The 19,387-nt window shown below is 48.2% G+C and overlaps 1 protein-coding gene across 15 annotated transcripts in view; it reads right to left on the bottom strand.

Annotated features, from left to right (window-relative positions):
- Positions 1-19,387, bottom strand: part of MORC2 (MORC family CW-type zinc finger 2) — a 418,351-nt gene that overhangs the window by 125,042 nt on the left and 273,922 nt on the right. For all 15 annotated transcript variants that reach the window (XR_003859131.1, XM_029619027.1, XM_029619026.1 and 12 more), the window contains one exon: positions 13,142-13,296. Coding sequence is in view for 14 of the 15 variants with exons in the window: in XM_029619027.1 (XP_029474887.1) it covers positions 13,142-13,296 (155 nt within the window). In the remaining variant the exon portion in view is untranslated. The remainder of the gene's footprint in view (positions 1-13,141; positions 13,297-19,387) is intronic.

Here is a 19,387-nt window from a genome sequence, read left to right as displayed (position 1 = left end):
GGGAGTTGGTTGGACCATTAGATAACCGAGGGGTTAAAGGGGCTCTTAGGGAAGAAAAGGCCATTGTAGAAAGACTAAATTAATTCTTTGCTTCCATGATTACTAATGAGGATGTTGGGGAGATACCAGTTCTGGAGATGGTTTTCAGGGGTGATGATTCAGACGAACTGAACCAAATCACTGTGAACCTGGAAGATGTAGTAGGCCAGATTGACAAACCAAAGAGTAGCAAATCATCTGGACCAGATGGTGTGCATCCTAGGATACTGAAGGAACTCAAAAATGAAATTTCTGATTAGTTATATTTCGGCATCCTTATTTTATGTGCCCCATTGTAAACCGTTGTGACGGACCCTTCTTAACGACGGTATAAAAAAGATTTAAATAAATAGAAATGAAATGAAACATAGAAATGACGGCAGAAGAAACGGCCCATCCAGTCTGCCCAGCAAGCGATGTACTTTTTTTTTTCACATACTTGTTACTCTTGGCTTTTAGTACCCTTTAGTTCCATTTCCCCTCCACCCCACCACCAATGCAGAGAGCACTGCTGGAACTCCATCCAAGTGAATATCCAGCTTAATTAGGGGTAGTAACCGCCGCAATAAGCAAGCTACACCCATGCCTCTGTCCACCCAGACCATGCAATTCGGACCTTGTTGGCTGTTGTCCATATACAGATCCTCCTCTCTAAACTCCCCCTGCCGTTGTATCAGAGAGCTATGCATTGAAAGAGAAGTGTTAGACTTTCTTCCCTGCCGTTGAAGCAAAGTATCGGCTTATTTGGTTTTGGGGAAGCAACCGCCGTAACAAGCAAGCCACATCTCGCTTTTTTGTGAATGCAAAACCTTTTTTTCTTTTTTTTTTCTTCCACATTTACTCTTGCCGTTGAAGCCCAGAGCAACGCTGGAGTCTCACCAACCGTGTGCATATACATCGAACAAGGGCATTATCTCCAGGTAGTAGCCCTCATTCTCGCGAGCCACATTAACAATCAACAAATATTATACAAGCCTAATAATTGGCAATACCTATAGCCTATGTCCCAACCGGTAAATTTACATACTCTTACCCACCCCTCTTTTTTTTTTGGTGACGGCATAAATAAATAAAATGTGTAACCTATCATTAAAATCATCCATTGTACCTGAAGATGGGAGGGTGGCCAATGCAACCCTAATATTTAAAAAGGGCTCCAGGGGCGATCCGGGTAACTATAGACCAGTGAGCCTGACTTCAGTGCCAGGAAAAATAGTAGAAACTATTCTCAAGATCAAAATCATAGAGCATTTTGAAAGACATGGTTTAATGGAACACAGTCAACGTGGATTTACCCAAGGGAAGTCTTGCCTAACAAATCTGCTTCATTTTTTTTGAAGGGGTCAATAAACATGTGGATAAAGGTGAACTAGTAGATGTAGTGTATTTGGATTTTCAGAAGGTGTTTGACCAAGTCCCTCATGAGAGGCTTCTAAGAAAACTAAAAAGCCATGGGATAGGAGGTGATGTCCTTTCGTGGATTACAAAATTGGTTAAAAGACAGGAAACAGAGTAGGATTAAATGGTCAATTTTCTCAGTGGAAAAGTGTAAACAGTGGAGTGCCTCAGGGATCTATACTTCAAATTTGCTGATGATATAAAATTATTCAGAGTAGTTAAATCACAAGGGATTGTGATACATTACAGGAGTACCTTGCAAGACTGGAAAATTGGGCATTCAAATGGCAGATGAAATTTAATGTGGACAAGTGCAAGGTGTTGCATATAGGGAAAAATAACCCTTGCTATAGTTACATGTTGTTAGGTTCCATATTAGGAGCTACCACCCAGGAAAAAGATCTAGGCATCATAGTGGATAATACTTTAAAATCGGCAGCTCAGTGTGCTGCAGCAGTCAAAAAAGCAAAATGTTAGGAATTATTAGGAAGGGAATGGTTAATAAAACGGAAAATGTCATAATGCCTCTGTATCGCTCCATGGTGAGACCGCACCTTGAATACTGTGTACAGTTCTGGTCGCTGCATCTCAAAAAAGATATAGTTACAATGGAGAAGGTACAGAGAAGGGCAACCAAAATAATAAAAGGGATGGAACAGTTCCCCTATGAGGAAAGACTGAAGAGTTTAGGCGGTTCAGCTAGAAGAAGAGCGGCTGAGGGGGGATATGTTAGAGGTCTTTAAGACCATGAGAGGTCTTGAATGAGTAGATGTGAATCGGTTATTTAGACTTTCAAATAATAGAAGGACTAGGGGACATTCCATGAAGTTAGCAAGTAGCACATTTAAGACTAATCAGAGAAAACTTTTCACACTCAACACACAATAAAGCTCTGGAATTTGTTGCCAGAGGATATGGTTAGTACAGTTAGTGTAGCTGGGTTCAAGAAAGGTTTGGATATGTTCTTGGAGGAGAAGTCCATTAACAGCTATCAATCAAGTTTACTTAGTGAATAGCCACTGCTATTAATTGCATCAGTAGCATGGGATCTTCTTAGTGTTTGGGTAATTGCCAGGTTCTTGTGGCCTGGTTTGGCCTCTGTTGGAAACAGGATGCTGGGCTTGATGGATCTGACCCAGCAAGGCAATTTCTTATGTTCTTATGAGACTGAAGAGGGACTTTGAGCATGCTCAGTGTGCCAGTTTGACAAAAGTTTTCCGTGCCAGGTGCCATCTGATGTTACCCATCTGTGAGGACTACCATCCTGCTTGTTCTAGAAGAAAAAGCTGTTTTCCTGAAAATCTTTACTATATTACTACTTGGAACAGCATTATTGATTGGTCTCATGCGTTTCTTCGCTAATTTAAAGTTAGCCTAGTTTAATCATCCTGGGTGGGCTTCTTGACTGTTGTAGCAAAATTAAAGGAAAGGAAATTATCAGATAAGTCTTAATTTCACCTTTTTTCTTCTGCTCCACTAATCAAGAACATATGGTAAGTTCCAAAGCCCATTTAGAAAGGGTGGGTGGATTGCAAACTCACTTTTAAGACCATGGCACCAAAATCTGCATCCTATTTTGCAAGGACATTCAACCTATAATGTTTGGCAAATGGACTTAAAGTTATCCATGAGGCCACCTTGCAAATGTCAACTGGACTTACCACATCAATTTCAGCCCATGAAGAGAACTACATTCTTGTTGAATGGGCCTCCATGCCCCTTGGAATTTGTTTGCCTTGTAACAAATATGCTGCTGATATTGCTTCCTTAATCCACCTTGAGATTATTGCCTTTTAAGCAGCTTCTCCTTTATGTGTATGGGTAAACAATACAAATCCATCCAATTTGTGAAATTCCTCTGTCAACTCTAAATAACTTAGCAGACACCTTCTTACATCTAAGAAGTGTAATGATTTCATTTCTCCTTTACAATCATTTTTGTCAAGTGCTGGTAAAATAATCCACTGTTTTAAGTGAAAGGATGAAATCACCTTTGATAAGAAAGATGGAATAGGTGTTAGCATTACAGACTTTACTGAGCCTTAGAAATGAAGCTCTGTAAGACCAAGACTGCAATTCAGAGCAGAATCTTGCCGAAAAACAGTTTAAGGTCAAATCCTTCAAGTAAGACTTGTTCTAAAGCAGTGGTTCCCCCCACAGCCAGTCGGGTTTTCAGGATATCCACCATGAATATGCATGAGAGAAAATGTGCATGCACTGCCTCCAAAACATGCACATTTCCCCTCATGCATATTCATGGTGGATATCCTGAAAACCCGACTGGCTGGGGGTCCCCAGGACACTGTTGGAACCACTGTTCTAAAGGTTCGAAGGAGCCCTAGCTAAAGCACGCAATACTAAGTTCAAATACCACAATGGTACTGTTGGTCTTATAGGAGGATGAAGGCATTTAATCCCTTGTAGAAATTGTGACGTGCTTGTGGGATGAAACAGATGATCCACTAATTTTCCCCCTAAAGCAAGAAATTGCTGCTACTTGAACTATCAAGAAATTTAAGCCCAAGCCCTTGTCGAGACTCTTCTGTAGAAATGCTATGATATCCCTTATTTGGGTGCACCAAAGTGAACATCTAATTGGTCTACAATATGCCTCAAAAATTCACCTGAACCTTGTGCAAGCCCTGCATTATTTCTTTTTAGAATTTAGCATTGTTTTAATAACGGATGGATCATCACTCTTCTTTACTAGTCTTGCCCTCTCAAAAGTCATGCCATAAGAGAGAATGGAGATGGGTCTTCCATTACTACAAGCCCCTAATGGGGACCCCTGATTCCTGGAAAATGCAATGACTGATCCACTCAGTCTGCTTAGATCTGTGTACCATGGTCTTCATGGCCAATCTGGTACTACCCAGTACCACATCTACTCTACCTCTCGCTCTTCTTTATTATTATTCTTCGCCTAGAACCCTGCCTGCGGATGTTCAAGAAAAAACTGAAGACTTGGCTCTTCACAAGAGCCTTTACTTAAAGTCTTTATTACCTAATACTACAGTATCGTTCTTATGTTTGGATGTTATGCCTTCTCGAGGTTCTCTTTAATCCTTATTATCTACTCCATGTTCAATGTATTCATTCATTTTTGTTTGCTGTAATGCCAATTGTTGGTTCTCTGTAAACTGAAGTGATATGTACTAGTACATGATCTTCGGTATATAAAAGCCTTTAAATAAATAAAATAAATAAATTATGCAGCCTATTAGTGGTCAAAGTTAGAAATCAAAAAGCAACGTTTCCCTGGGTCATCTCTATACTAGCACATCTATTGCCTTGCTGCCAGGCTCCTTCCTTCGGCCATAAAGCTTTTCTGCCTTAGAGTTCTGATGGGTCACCATTAGATCCACCTGGAATTTTCCACATTTCTGAACTATTTGTTTGTATGCCCAATGGCTTAGCCTCCCCACTCTCATACATCTATCATGTTTCTGCTCAGAAAATTGCTTGAACATTCTCTTGACCTGCAATGCTGAAAGCTGAAGCAGATTTCTCTCTACCCATTCGAATAGCAGATATCACTCTTCCAAAGTTCCTTGACTCAGAGTACCGCCCCATTTGTTTATGTATGCCCCTGCAGTGGCACTGTCACTCAGATTTCTTACCTTCTTTCCTTAAATTTGTCCTTGGAAATGAAGTAGAGCCAATCTTAATGCCCTTGTTTCTAACCTGTTTGTTAACCATAAACTTTCTTCTTGTGTCCATTGGCCTTGTGTGTACTGATCTTGGCAATGCGCTCCCCAGCCAGGCTGTTGTCACTAGAATCCAATCTAGGTAGTCTAGTGGCATGCCCTTCTGCAAATCTAGGGAGCAATACCACTATCTCAGGCTTTGCCTTATTGGTTCCATTAATGCCAGACGGACCTTGTATCCTTGCTTTTGGGAATTTCATCTCTGCAATAGACATCTGTAAAAGTCTCATATGAGCTCTTACCCACAGAACCACATCTATTATTGAGGTCACTGAGCCTAGAACTGTAGATCAGCCCACGCTGTGGAAGCTTCTTCCTTTGAGAATTGCTGTACCTATAAATGAATCTGTGATTCTCTGTGAGGTAAGAGACACCAAGCTTTCTTTGGTATTGAAAAGGGCCCCCAAATGATCTAATACCTATGTTGGCTGAAGCTTGCTCTTTGCAAAGCTGATTACCCAGTCTAATCTCTGAAGTAAAGACACTACCACTTCGGTCAATGAGATTCCTTCTGAAAAACTTGCTCTTGATCAACCAATCATTTAAGCACAGGTAGACCATTATCCCTTTTCTTCTTAAGAATGCTAGCACAGTCATTATCTTTGTAAATGTTCTTGGAGCTGTTCCTAGGCCGAATGGTAGAGCTAACTGATAGTGCTTTCCAGGAATACAAAACTAGAGATACTTTTGGCTGTTTTTCTTCATTAAAATATGGAAATATGCTTCTTCCAGATTCAGCGATGCAAGAAATTCCCCCTCTCTTAAGGCAACTACAGATCTGAGAATTTTCATATACAACTCCTGTTTACACCCTTTAACTCTAATAAAAATCTGAATCCTTCTGTTTTCTGGAAGGTATGAGGCATATGCCCTGAAACATTAATAAGTTGTCTCAAGTTGATTGAATTGCCAATAACTTGTCTGGGGAATGAGCAAATCTCAGGAAACAATTTACGGGGTTAAGAATTATGGAGCGTAACCATTCTGAATTATTTCCAAAACCTACTTGTCTGATGCAATATGGATCTACTCCTTGCAGAGCCACAGTATCCTGCCTCCTACAGGAGTTATCAAGGAGTGAATCCACTTGGCCTCATTAGGCCAAGTGGGAGGAGAATGTCAATTAGTTGAATCTGCTCAAAGCTTTCTTGCACCACAAAAGGAATGTTCTTCCCAGATAGTCCTGAGGGAGAACCATCCAGCGGACCATTGTCAGAATCCTCAAACTACTCAATGGGGCCGCCCTGCTGCCCAGTCAAAGCAATAACTCTCTGGATGGTGGGCGATGCTTTTTTGTTGGTCCCTTGGGCCGTTTTGCAGGCTGTGAGCCACCTTGCAACTGACACTGGGTATGAGGTGCTTTTTCCTTGTGCCTTTCTAGTCAGATAAGTTCTGTGAAGAAGTGGAAAAAAAAATCTGAGAAAAAGGTCTGAGAATCTTCAGAGTCCTCCTGCATTAAGGCCTCCTCATCCTCAGAGACCTCCTGCCTCTCCATGAGACTCTGCATGGCAGGTGATAAAGGAGAGGAATCCCCCACCTTCCCGAGAGACTCTCGTGCTGCTATAACTGCAGTCAAGATGGCTGCCGTTCCCACAGGTAAAAAGATCTGTGGCAGTTCCCAACAACCTTGTTGCTCTTTTACCTGCCAAAATGGAATCTAGATTTATCTGTGGAAACGGAATCTGAACTGCCCAAGCTGCCTTCTCTCGCGAGACAACACTTGCACAAATCCATGTGGTTAAACTGTGCACACAGATCCCCATATGAGCGGCAAGTACTTCAGTGATCCTTGCTGGCGCCATGAGCTTCTATGGTAGTCTTCACGCCAGGACCCCCAGCTACCACCAGCTCTAAACTGTGTCTGGTGTGATCACTGACCATTCACAGGGCCAGCCGAAGCTGAGAACCCTCTGCAAGCCTCCTTAAAGGAAAATTAGTTTCTTACCTGATAATTTTCGTTCCTGTAGTACCACGAATCAGTCCAGACACCTGGGTTTTGCCTCCGCACCAGCAGATGGAGACAGAGCAAGATTTGACGGGCTCTGCCACATATAGCAGGGTGCCACCCACAGCCTCTCAGTCTTACGTAATGTCAAAGCAGAGTGGAACTAAGAACCAAACTACCTAACTATATTTCGCCCAAACACGGCCAAGTCCAAACCCCCAACTGGAACAGAACTCTCAGAACCAAAGGAATGAATGACAACATCTATGTAAATAAAACAACAAGCGGACTCTCCTTTACCTCAAATACACACAAGTACGGAAGGGTCCCTGGACTGATCCGTGGTACTACAGGAACAAAACTTATCAGGTAAGAAACTAATTTTCCTTTCCCTGTACGTACCCGGATCAAGTCCAGACACCTGGGATGTACCAGAGCCAACTTACCTAGGGTGGGAACTAGAGAGTCCCGCACGGAGAACTCCCTCACCAAAACCACCAGAAGTCGAGGCTTGGACATCCAGACGGTAATGCCTTGCAAACGTATGCAACGACTTCCAAGTTGCCGCCCTGCAAATTTCCTGAGGCGATACCTGAGAGGATTCCGCTCACGAAGCGGCCTGAGAAGAATGAGCCCACAGGCCCAGGGGAACAGGTTTCCCACGCAATACGTATGCAGACCCAATGGCCTCCTTGAGCCAGCGAGCTATCGTAGTTTTTGAGGCCACACCTCCTCTCTTCGGGCCACTGCACAACACAAAGAGATGTTTGGATACCCGGAAGGGATCCGTGACCTCGAGATATCGGAGCAGGACCCTGCGGACATCCAATTTCCGTAAATCCCGCACTACGGGATCAGCCCGCTCCCCTTCTGAAAACGAAGGAAGCTCCACCGATTGATTCAAGTGGAAAGAAGACACCACCTTTGGCAGAAATGAGGGAACTGTTCTCAACGAGACCCCCGAATCAGAGATCCGCAAAAATGGCTCCCTACCTGACAGAGCCTGCAATTCCGACACCCGCTGAGCCGAAGCTATGGCGACTAGAAACACCACTTTCAGCGTAAGATCCTTCAGTGTTGCCCGCTTGATAGGCTCAAAAGGCGGCGAGCATAACGCCGAAAGTACCCAATTAAGATTCCAAGATGGACAAGGATGCCGAAACGGAGGTCGTAAATGCTTAGCCCCCCACAAAAAACACGCCACGTCCGGATGTAATGCCAAAGACACTCCGTGAACCTTACCTCTGAGGCAACCTAGAGCCGCCACCTGAACCCGAAGGGTACAAGAGAGCCCTGCCTGTAAGAAAGCTAGAATATCAGAGACCGAAGCTCTCGTGGGATCCACTACACGATCTCCACACCAGTCCTCAAACACAGTCCAGACCAGAACGTAAGCTAAGGACGTAGACTGCTTCCTAGATCTCAGTAACGTGGTCACCACCGCATTCGAATGCCCTTTATTCTTCAAGCGCTGCCTTTCAAAAGCCATGCCACGAGACAGAAGTGATCCGCATCCTCCAAACAGACGGGACCTTGATGAAGAAGAGCCGCGGACTCCCGAAATCGAAGGGGCGACTCGACTGCCAAATTGAGGAGATCCGCAAACCACAGACGCCGCGGCCACTCCAGCACCACCAAAATCACAACCATCGGATGAAGTTCTATGCGCTGAAGTACCTTGCCTATCAGGGGCCAAGGAGGGAACACGTACAGCAATACGTTTGTGGGCCAGGGAAACATTAGTGCATCAACCCCTTCGGCCCCTCTCTCTCTCCGCCGGCTGTAGAACCGTGGAGCCTTCGCATTCTGAAGGTGGCCATCAGGTCCATGTGTGGCTTGCCCCACCGCTCGCAGAGGAGTTCCCACTCTCCGGCTAGTTCCTACTCTCCGGGATCTAGATGATGCCGACTGAGGAAATCTGCCTGAATGTTGTCTACTCCAGCGATATGAGACGCCGCAATGATGCTGAGATTCCGTTCCGCCCAGCTCATCAATTGCTGCGCCTCCGCTGCAACGAGCCGACTCCTGATCCCTCCCTGACGATTGATGTATGCTACGGTATTTGCATTGTCTGACAAGACTCTGACTGCCTTTCCCAGAAGAATCGGAAGAAAAGATTGGAGAGCCAGAGCTACCGCCCTGGTTTCCAAGAGATTGATGGACCACTGAGATTGTGCCCTGGACCACTGTCCCTGCATCAACCGTCCCAGACAGACCGCTCCCCAGCCGGAGAGACTGGCGTCCGTGGTGACTACTGTTCAGTCGGGCATGACCAGGGACACTCCACACATCAGATGATCCGATACCAGCCACCAGTGGAGACTGGCTCTCGCCTGATCCATGAGCGGAAGCGGTAGATGGAATTGCTCGGACACAGGCCTCCAGCGGGAAAGTAATGCGGACCGCAAAGGACACAGATGAGCGAACGCCCAGGGAACCAAAGCTAGCGTGGACGCCATGGAACCCAAGACCTTCAGATAATCCCGCACCTGAGGCATCTGTAGGGACAAGAGGTGCCTCACCTGACCTTGCAGCTTGACCACTCGTTCCTTGGTGAGAAATACCTTGCCCTGTCTCGTGTCGAACAGAGCTCCCAGAAACTCCAGGGACTGTCGGCATCAAATGACTCTTGGCAAGGTTGACCACCCATCCGAGAGATCACAAGAGCTGAAGGACTCTGGTGACCGCTGTCTGACACTGCAGCTCGGACTTCGCCCAAATCAGCCAATCGTCCAAGTAGGGATGTACCAGGAAACCCTCTCTCCGAAGCTGTGCTGCCACCACCACCATCACCTTGGTGAATGTGCGAGGAGCTGTGGCAAGGCCGAAAGGTAGAGCTCGGAACTGATAGTGCTTGCCCAGAATACAGAACCTGAGGAACCTCTGGTAAAACGGTTGGATGCCAATATGGAGATATGCTTCCGTGAGATCCAGAGAGGCCAGGAACTCACCTGGTCGAACCGAGGCGACTACCGACCGAATTGTCTCCATTTTGAAGCGCGGTATCCGAAGGCACCGGTTGACACTCTTCAAGTCCAATATTGGTCTGAATGTCCCTTCCTTTTTTGGGACTATGAAGTAAATGGAGTATCGGCCCTGGCACTGTTGCTCGGGAGGAACCGAAATTATCGCCCCCAAGTCCTGCAGACGTTGCAGCGTTCCCTGCACCGCCACTCGTTTCTCCCAGTAATTGCAGAGCGAGACAAGGAACTTGTCTGTGGGAGTCTGCACAAAATCTAAAGCGTAACCTTGACTTATCACGGTGAAGATCCACTGGTCTGACGTTATTTTGGTCCATTCCTCAAAGAACAGTCCCAATCTAGCTCCCACGTTCGGTACCAGGAGAGGAACGTGCCCCGAGAGGAATGGACCGGACGAATTTCATTGCGAATTCTTAGGCCCCGTCCCCGCTGGAGGGCCACTTTGTTTCCCAAATCTTCTGCCACGAAAGGACTGAGACCAAGACGGCTGACGGGACGAGCTTGGACGGTAAGACGACCCAAAAGACCTCGCTGGATGAAACTTCCTGTTTCCCCGAAACAGAGACCTATTGGAAAACGAACCCCGCAGCCGAGGCCTGTCCTCCGGAAGTTTATAAGCCTTGTTCTCTCCGAGGGATTGCATCATATCGTCCAACTCCTTGCCAAACAATAACTTCCCTTTGAACGGAAGTGAGCCGAGGTGGGCCTTGGAAGAACCATCCGCCGCCCAATTGCGAAGCCAAAGGAGACGGCGCGCGGAGACCACGGAGACCATGGATCTGGCTGACGTGCGTAAAAGGTCATACAGCGCGTCTGCGCTGTAAGCGATCACCGCCTCCAGGCGACCCACCTGAGCAGCTTCTTCTTCTGAGAGGCCGGCATTGGCCTGGATTTGCTGAGCCCAGCGAAGGCCTGCCCGTAGGGCAAAATTACTACATATCGCCGCCCGAACGCCCAGAGCCGAAACCTCAAAGACCTTCTTCAGCTGAAGCTCCAGCTTCCTATCCTGCAAGTCCTTAAGGGCTGTGCCCCTGTCAATGGAATCGTGGACCTCTTTGTCACGGCCGACACCGCTGCGTCCACCTTAGGAAGGCGGAGGAGCTCCAAAGCATCCTCTGGAAGGGGATATAGCTTGTCCATGGCCTTGCTAACTTTTAGGCTCAGATCCGGAGTGTCCCATTCCCGGAGGAGAAGATCCGTCGCCGAGAAGTGGAACGGAAAAGCCACCGTAGGCCCCCTGAGGCCCAACAAAACCTGATCCATTTTGGCTCGCGGACGGGACTCCACCGGCGGGCCGTCTATGCCGAGCTCCTGAAGAATGGCCGGAATAAGCGGTGCCAATTCATCCTTCTTAAAAAGACGTACCACCTTCGGGTCATCCCCTTCCACCGCTGGAGATCCCTTGCTGGTACCTGGCTGAGCCGGTACCTCCACATCCCCTTCATCGGCCTCCCCCAGGGGCCTCACCTGGGGATCCGTGTCATCCTGAGACGTAGACTCCGTGTCCGTTTCTCTAGGGGTGGACCGCAACCGTCGCTTATCCTTAGGCAGGTCTGAGTCCCTCTGGGACCTATCTCTTCTCCGGCGCTTCTGGGTCTTTGGTTGCAGCTCCAGACCCCCCAGAGACAACTTCTTCCCTGCCTTCTTAGCTTTAAATACTTTGTGCATTAGTAGCACAAAGTCCGAAGAAAAAGAGGACTCTGAAGAAGAGGAATCCTCCCCCGGGCTATTCTCCTGCAAAGGAGAGGCAGCTCCCCCTGGCGGCAGCTGCTGTGGCGAGAGCGCGGGAGGCAGCGGGTGAGTGAACCGGGCTCCCCGGTGTCACCCCCGACGCTGCTAGGCAGGAAGGGCCGGGTCCTCGACCCTTAGCAGCAGCCTCGACCAGGGGGGGGTGGTCCCCTCAGAACCTTCTACCCCCCCTGGGAGGCTCTCTCGACGAGGGACTGTCTTGTTTATTTTATTTATTTATTTAATTATTTTACAAGAAATAACAAATACAAGACCAAGATACTGCTGAAAATAAACTAACTACCAAAAACCTCCCACTAGGGATCCCAGAGGCTGTGGCTCTGCACCTGTACCATCTGCTGGAGACAGAGTAAGATTGAGAGGCTGTGGGTGGCACCCTGCTATATGTGGCAGAGCCCGTCAAATCTTGCTCTGTCTCCATCTGCTGGTGTGGAGGCAAAACCCAGGTGTCTGGACTGATCCGGGTATGAACAGGGAAATAGGATTTTTTTTTTTTGGTCAATCATTATTGCAAAAAACCAAACTACTTTTCCAAATGCTGCAGAACGGCTGCTGGTTCCAGAGGGCTCTAGGGAACTGGACCACCTTCTAATTGAAACCACGTCAGCAGGCAGGGACGAGCCACCACCAAGGATCATCAAACTCCTGCTCGTCAACTAGAGAGGTTGGCCACCACTAAGAACCTAACAACCCCCTAGGAGGAAGCTCCTGAAAGATAGAAATTATATTATATATATATATATATATATATATATATATATATTTCCAGATTGCAGGTTTTACAACTTTACCATCTGCTTGAAATACTGAGGGACTGCAGGGTGCACATTAGATTAAATAGTGTTAGTAAAGCTTTTCTTCTCTGTCTCTTTCTGCTGGCAGAGAGGCAAAACCCAGGAGTCTGGACTGATCTGGGGTATAAACAGGAACTCTGCCTCCAACTGCTGGATGAGGGGACTAAACCCATATGTTCTTGACTGGTGGAGCAGAAGGAAAAGGAATAAAAATATTCAACAAATACCCTGTCTTCATATCTTCTCTTCTAGCCTCAGTGTTACATTCTAGATTTTGTCTGCTACTTATATCTTTATCACCTACCATCAACTTTTCCCCATAGATCTAGTTCCATATTTTTCCAACCATACCATATTTCCAATTCCTCCATATGAGATCTATATGTATGTATTAATTCAGAGTTGATACGCCACTTTCCATTAATAAGCCCAAAAGCAGAGAACAATATGCCCAGCATTACCTCAACCCTGATGTCCCAGCCCTGACTTTCAGCTAATCTTTGCTACAAGATAATTATAGGTCTTTACCAATGCCCACATCCTTCCAATATTGTGCCAAGTGTTCACCCATTGCCTTCAACAAGTGGCGATATTCCTTTGCATCTGCGAAGTCCTGCTTATTGTGCGTGGGTTCCAGAACCAGATAGGGAACATCGACCACACCAACCACCCCACCACATGCCCTGGGGGAAGAAACACACACATTACATCCTATCTAGACTACCACCTAGCTGTCAGACAGCCTAAGCATTTATTTCTAGCTATTCACGGAGTAATGTGCTTTGCAGCCCAACTCAAATGTCAAAACATTAAAAGGAAAACCTGTTACTCGCTTAATTTGACTTCTGTTAAACAGGACACAGGTACTATCTAAATTTCACTAGTTTTTCAGGTCCCTATTTAAGCTAGTTTATTATGCAATGCAGTATTCAATGAAGGGGGGGGGTTGTAAAAGCAGGGGTTTCACTTCTCATAAAAAGGAATGAAGAACAATGAGTGGTTGGGACTGCAACAAAACATACTGAATATGAAGGGCTCATTTAATTTTCCTATAGGACTGGATTCTTTTATAACTTCAGAAAGTTGTCTCATGAAAGCAGAGTTGCTTACCTCTATCAGGTGTTCTCCTAGGACAACAGGATGTTAGTCCTCACGCAAGGGTGACATCATCAGATGGAGCCAGGCAAGGAAAACTTATGTCAAAGTTTACACTGAGCATGCCACTATCCTCGCATCCATGTGGAGGTCCCTCTTCAATCTTATAATATAGAATTACGAAAAAATAAAACAAACATAATGAAACCCAACTCCACGGGGTGGCAGGCGGGTTTTATGAGGACTAAGATCCTGCTGTCCTAGGAAACCACCTGTTTCAGGTAAGCAACTCTACTTTCTCCTAGGACAAGCAGGATGGTAGTCCTCACACATGGGTAATTCCCTAGCTACAGGCTGTCCCCGAAGACAAAAAAACCAAGACACCTAACCACGTACCAACGGGCACAACAAAAGTGGTGCTATTGGTAACAGAGGGAGACAGCCTGAACCTGAAAAAAAGGCTGTAGATAGGAAGGGTTGGGTTTTACAACTGAAAGATTCCGGAGGACAGACTGGCCGAAGCTATCGCGTTAGCCATCCCTGTCCAGAAAGTAGTAACAGGCAAAAGTGTGGAGAGAACTCTACGTCACAGCCTTGCAGATCTCATCCACATGGACTGCTCTCAAGTGGGCCACCAAAGTTGGCATGGCTCTAACAGAATAAGCCTTGACATGGCCCCCATGCTGCAGTCCTGCCTGAGTATAGCAGAGGAGATATAATCTGTCAGCCAGTTGGACAGGGTCTGCTTAGCAACCACAACTCCTAATCTAGTCTTGTCAAAAGAGATGCACAGATTGCCTATGGCTTGCTGTTCGCTCCAAGTAGGTGGCCAAGGTTCTCTTGCAATCCAGAATCTGCAGAGCCCATTTGCCCTGGTGCGAATGAGGCCTGGGTAAAAAGGTGGGTAGGACGACTGACTGGTAAAGATGGAAATCCATCACCACCTTAGGCAGGAACTTAGGGTGCGTGCGCAGAACCACCCTATCATGGAAGAATTTCATGTAGGATGGATACGTCACCAAGGCCTGAAGCTCACTGACTCTGCACGCTGATGTGACCGCGACCCAAAATATGACCTTCCAGGTCAGATACTTGAGGTCATGAGAACGCAGCTACTCGAAAGGAGCTTTCATGAGCTAAACCAACACCACATTAAGATCCCAGGACACTGCAGGAGGCCACAGGGGAGGCTTCAACTTAAGCAGACCATGCATAAAGCAACCTACAATGGGCTGCACAGAGATGGGCGAACCATCTACACCCTGGTGGTAGGCACCGAATGCACTCAGGTGTCCCCTAACGTAGTTGGTCTTTAAGCCAGCATCCCAAAGGTGCAGGAGGTAATCAAGCAGCTTCGGTGTAGAGCAGGAGAACGGATCTAGGCCACAGGGCTCAGACCAGAAGGAAAACCTCTTCGACTTGAGGACATAAGACTTCCTAGAAGCCACTAGGACTCGAGACACGTTAAGAGAGGTCGAGGGGCTGCAGAATCAACCTCTCAACATCCAGGCAGTTAGGGATAAGAGGCCTGGAGGTTGGGATGGCGCAGCATCCCCAATCCTGTGGGATGAGTTCTGGGGAAGTCCCCAGACTGAACAGTTCCCGGAGGGAGAGATCCCGCATGATCAGGATCCAGATCTGCCTTGGCCAATGAGAGGCCATGAGGATCATAGTTCCCCTGTCCTGTGAGCTTCAGGAGTCTTCATCACCAGGAAAAGCGGAGAATACACGTACAGAAGGCCCTTGCCCCAATGGCGTGCAAAGGAATCTGAAGCTGATTTGCATCCACCCCCCAAGACAGGAAGCAGAACTGATCCACCTTCCCTTTGCAGGGGGATGTGAACAGATCCATAGCCGGGATCCCCCAGATGCGGAATATCGGATCCACCGCTTGTTTTAGGGACCACTCGTGGGGTCGGAAGGCACTGCCACCACATTCTCTGTCATGGCCAGGTACATGGCTCGAAGCACCATTCCATGCAACAGAGCCCAAGACCAGATCTGAACAGCTTCTTGGCACAAAAGGAACGACCGCATACCTCCCTGGTTGTTGATGTAACATTGTCACATAGTTGTCAGTCTGGATAAAAACCACTTTGTTGATCAGCCGATCCCTGAATGCCCAAAGTGCAGAACTCCAGAAGTTCATCTGACACTGTGCTGCCTAGGCAGACCACAAGCCCTGGATGTGGAGCCCCTCCACATGGGCACCCCACCCCAGGTTGGATGCATCCATAATGAGCACAATCTGGGCATGGGGACTTTGAAAAGGCATCCCCTGCTCCAAGTTGGCCAGACTCTCCCACCAAGTCCCAGAGCGGCGGAGTAGCCCAGATGCGGACGTGGAGGTCCTGGGTGGTCTGCCGCCACTGGGACCACAAGGTCCATTCAGCTCTGTGCATATGCAAGCAAGCTAAGGGAGTGACATGGACAGTCAGGGCCATGTTGCCCAAGAGTCGCAGCATGCAGCGTGCCGAAACCTGCCGGCTCTGATGGACCACTCCTGCAAACGGATACTACCGTGACAGCCCGATCACAAGGAAGATATGCTCGGGCCTGAGCCGTGTCCAACCTGGGGCCAATGAAGTCCAACTGAGGTGACAGGTCGAGATGGGACTTCAGGTAGTTGATAATAAACCCCAGGGATTCTAACAAATGAACAGTCAAGTGCAGAGATTGTACTACTTCCTCTTGGGTTGGTGCTTAACGAGCCAATCGTCCAGGTAGGGGAACACATGCATCCCCAACCTGTGGATGTACGCACCCCACCATGGTTAAGCACTTGGTGAAGACACGTGGGGCTGAGGCCAGGCCGAATGACAACACCATGTACTCAAAATGCTACTCGTCGACCACAAACCGCAGATATTTCCATAGAAGATCTCGATGTGGGTTTAGGTGTCTTTTAGATAGAGGGAGCAAAGCCAATATCCTCTTTGTAGGAGGGGCATCAAGGTGTCCAGAGAAACCATCTTGAACTTCTCATTTTAGAAACTTGTTCAAGACTCTCAAGTCTAGAATGGGACAAAGTCGCCATGTTCTCTTTGGAATCAAGAAATATCAGGAGAACCCCCATCCCTGCTGATTCAGTGGAACGGGCTTGACAGTCCTGGCCATTACAAGGGTGGCGAGCTCCGCCAACAGTATTTCCTGATGTGAGGACTGACCCCCAAGAGGGGCACGGGTAGAGTCCGGAGGGACATCCAGAAAGTTGAGCCAATACCCTCAAAGCACGAAGGACATAACCCACTGGTTCGATTAACTCTGGGCCAACGGTCCAGGAAGAACCATAGTCAGCACCTGACCGGAGGATCCTGAGTCGAGTATGGGCGGTAGGCTTACGCTCCCTTGTAGTCAAAACCCCATAGTGGGACTGGTCTGGGGGTCTGCTGCTATCTAGAGCGGCACCTAGAGCCTACCCGCTGGGCCTGGGTGTGAGAAGCGGGAGGATAATATTTCCTCTGGTGGCAGAAGGACCTCCTGACGAAGATGGCAGGTCCAACATACTGGCCAAGAGATGTTGTAGGGTCTCATGATGATCCTTCAACTGAGCCACAGCATCTCCTCACCTTGTCACCATAAAGGTCGCCGCCAGTACAGGGCAGGTCTTCGAGCCTCTCCTGCACCTCTGGGCAGAGGTCTGAGGTCCTAAGCCAGGCCATCCAGCAGGTTGCCACCCTTGCCACCATCTTAAAAACATCATAGGTGGATCGAACTTCATGCTTGCTGCATTCCAAACCCTGCTGGATGACTGCTGAAAAGGCAACCTGCTGCTGCCGAGGCAGGCGCTCAGTCAGCTCCTGGATCTGCTTCCACAGGTTCAGAGAATACTGTGTCACAAAGTTGCTAGGAGGCGATCCAGGCAATCAATATGGCGCTCTGAAACACCTTCCTACCTAATGCTACCCTGTGCTCCTGACCTGGAGGGGCGGAGGCGTGGATACAGGAGTACTTGGCCCTGTTAAGGGAGGATTCCACCACAACAGACTAGTGAGGGAGCTGACTTCTCTCAAACCTTGTAGCATGTTGGACCAAATACACTGCATCGGCCTTCCTTTTCACCTGAGGCATGGAGACAGGGTGTTCCCAAATTTTAAGGAGCAACTCCTTGAAAATCTCATGGATAGGAACTACCATAAGAAGCTGGAATGGAATGGCCTCGGTCATGGCCCGCACAAAACCAGCAAAAGTTAAGTCTTCAAGCGGGGACCAGCGCCGCTCCTCTGGGTGGTCCCGGGAAGGTCACCAGAGTCATCGGAAGAAGACTCGGAAGTATCATTCCCCCACAGGTCATAAGGGGCATCATCACTGCTAAGATTGCCCGGAGACACCCCTGGGGGAAGCCTTCCCAGGCCCAACAGCTTGGGCACCAAGGGCACCAACTGCACCAAAGGTCCAGAAGGACCTGGAGCCGGACCAGGTAACACTAGCCACGGAACTGAGGGCCTCGATGGCCCCTCCAGCTTCGAAGGAACCTCCTTCTCAGGGGACTATACAATGGGGATAGCACGGGAGGTGGTGGCACCGATGGCCGCCGGGCATCGATGACACCCTAGGCACTGGCATTGGCTGTGTGAGAAGAATGCTGAGCAGAACGTCTAGGCACTCCAGCAGCAGTGCCAACATCGAAGGAGCAGGCTCCGGCATCGGTGGAGCCAGTAGCTTGATGCCCTGTAGGACTCGAACAACCGCCAACTGCACCCTGCGTTCAAGCTCCTCCTCAAAGGCCACCAAGGACAGGACACAGCCTGAGGAGGAAGTGGCATAGCCAGATCCCCCTTGGGGCCCTGAGGGGAATTTGCACCCAGCAAAGGAATCAGTGGGGAACGCCTCAGACCTGCGGCCTCAATGGAGGGCAATACCTCGTTACCACGGGGTCGCTTCGGGGGCATCACAGCAGGTGCCGGTGCCAACCCATGCCCAGCACCATGCATAGACAGAGACCGGTGGCGATGTTTTCGGAACTTCCCACGGTACTCAGCCGGGACAGAAGCCGCAGAGGAGGGGTGATCGGTGTCCATCAGCTCTCCGTGCCCCTTCAGCGTCGATGCCCCCGATGCCGGTGTCGAGGGCTCAGACCTCCTGACCCGAACAGCTACTCCTTTTTGTCCATGCAGGTGTGCTGGCCCTTAGGGGTCATCTGATCGCAAAAACGACAGCCCCAGATGTCGTGAGGTGCCCCCAGGCAAAGGAAACCCACCTCATGCGGATCCGTAAGGGACATGGTCTGAAGGCACTGGCAGTATCAACAAAAACCTGATGCATGGTGAAAAGAAGGGCAGTAAGCAGTCAATGACCAGTAGACACCGGAGGAAGTCGCAACTGGGAATCAACCACATAAAGGCAAAAAACTTACCGCACCTCCGGCTAAAGCCGGGAGGGATGGGGCACAAAAAAGGCTTTCCGAAGGGAAAAGAAACTGACTGACTGACTGGTTAGGTACAGCAATAAAACTCCATACACTGCAACAAAACCTCCGCTCAACCAACAAAGGCCTCCTGACAATTCCACCTGTTCGATCCAAACAACTAATATCAACTCATGAAAAAGAGCCATATCCCTAGGAAGCCCCAAACTCTGGAACACACTCCCAACCGAATAAGAACACAACCTAACTTAAAAACCTTCAAGAAGGAGCTGAAAACCTGGCTGTTCACCAAAGCCTACCAAAACACCCAG

This window comes from Rhinatrema bivittatum, chromosome 11, assembly GCF_901001135.1.
Source record: "Rhinatrema bivittatum chromosome 11, aRhiBiv1.1, whole genome shotgun sequence".
Classification (NCBI taxonomy): domain Eukaryota; kingdom Metazoa; phylum Chordata; class Amphibia; order Gymnophiona; family Rhinatrematidae; genus Rhinatrema; species Rhinatrema bivittatum.
The sequence above is the reverse complement of the archived record's forward strand: the minus strand, read 5'-3'. Positions and strand labels throughout refer to the sequence as shown.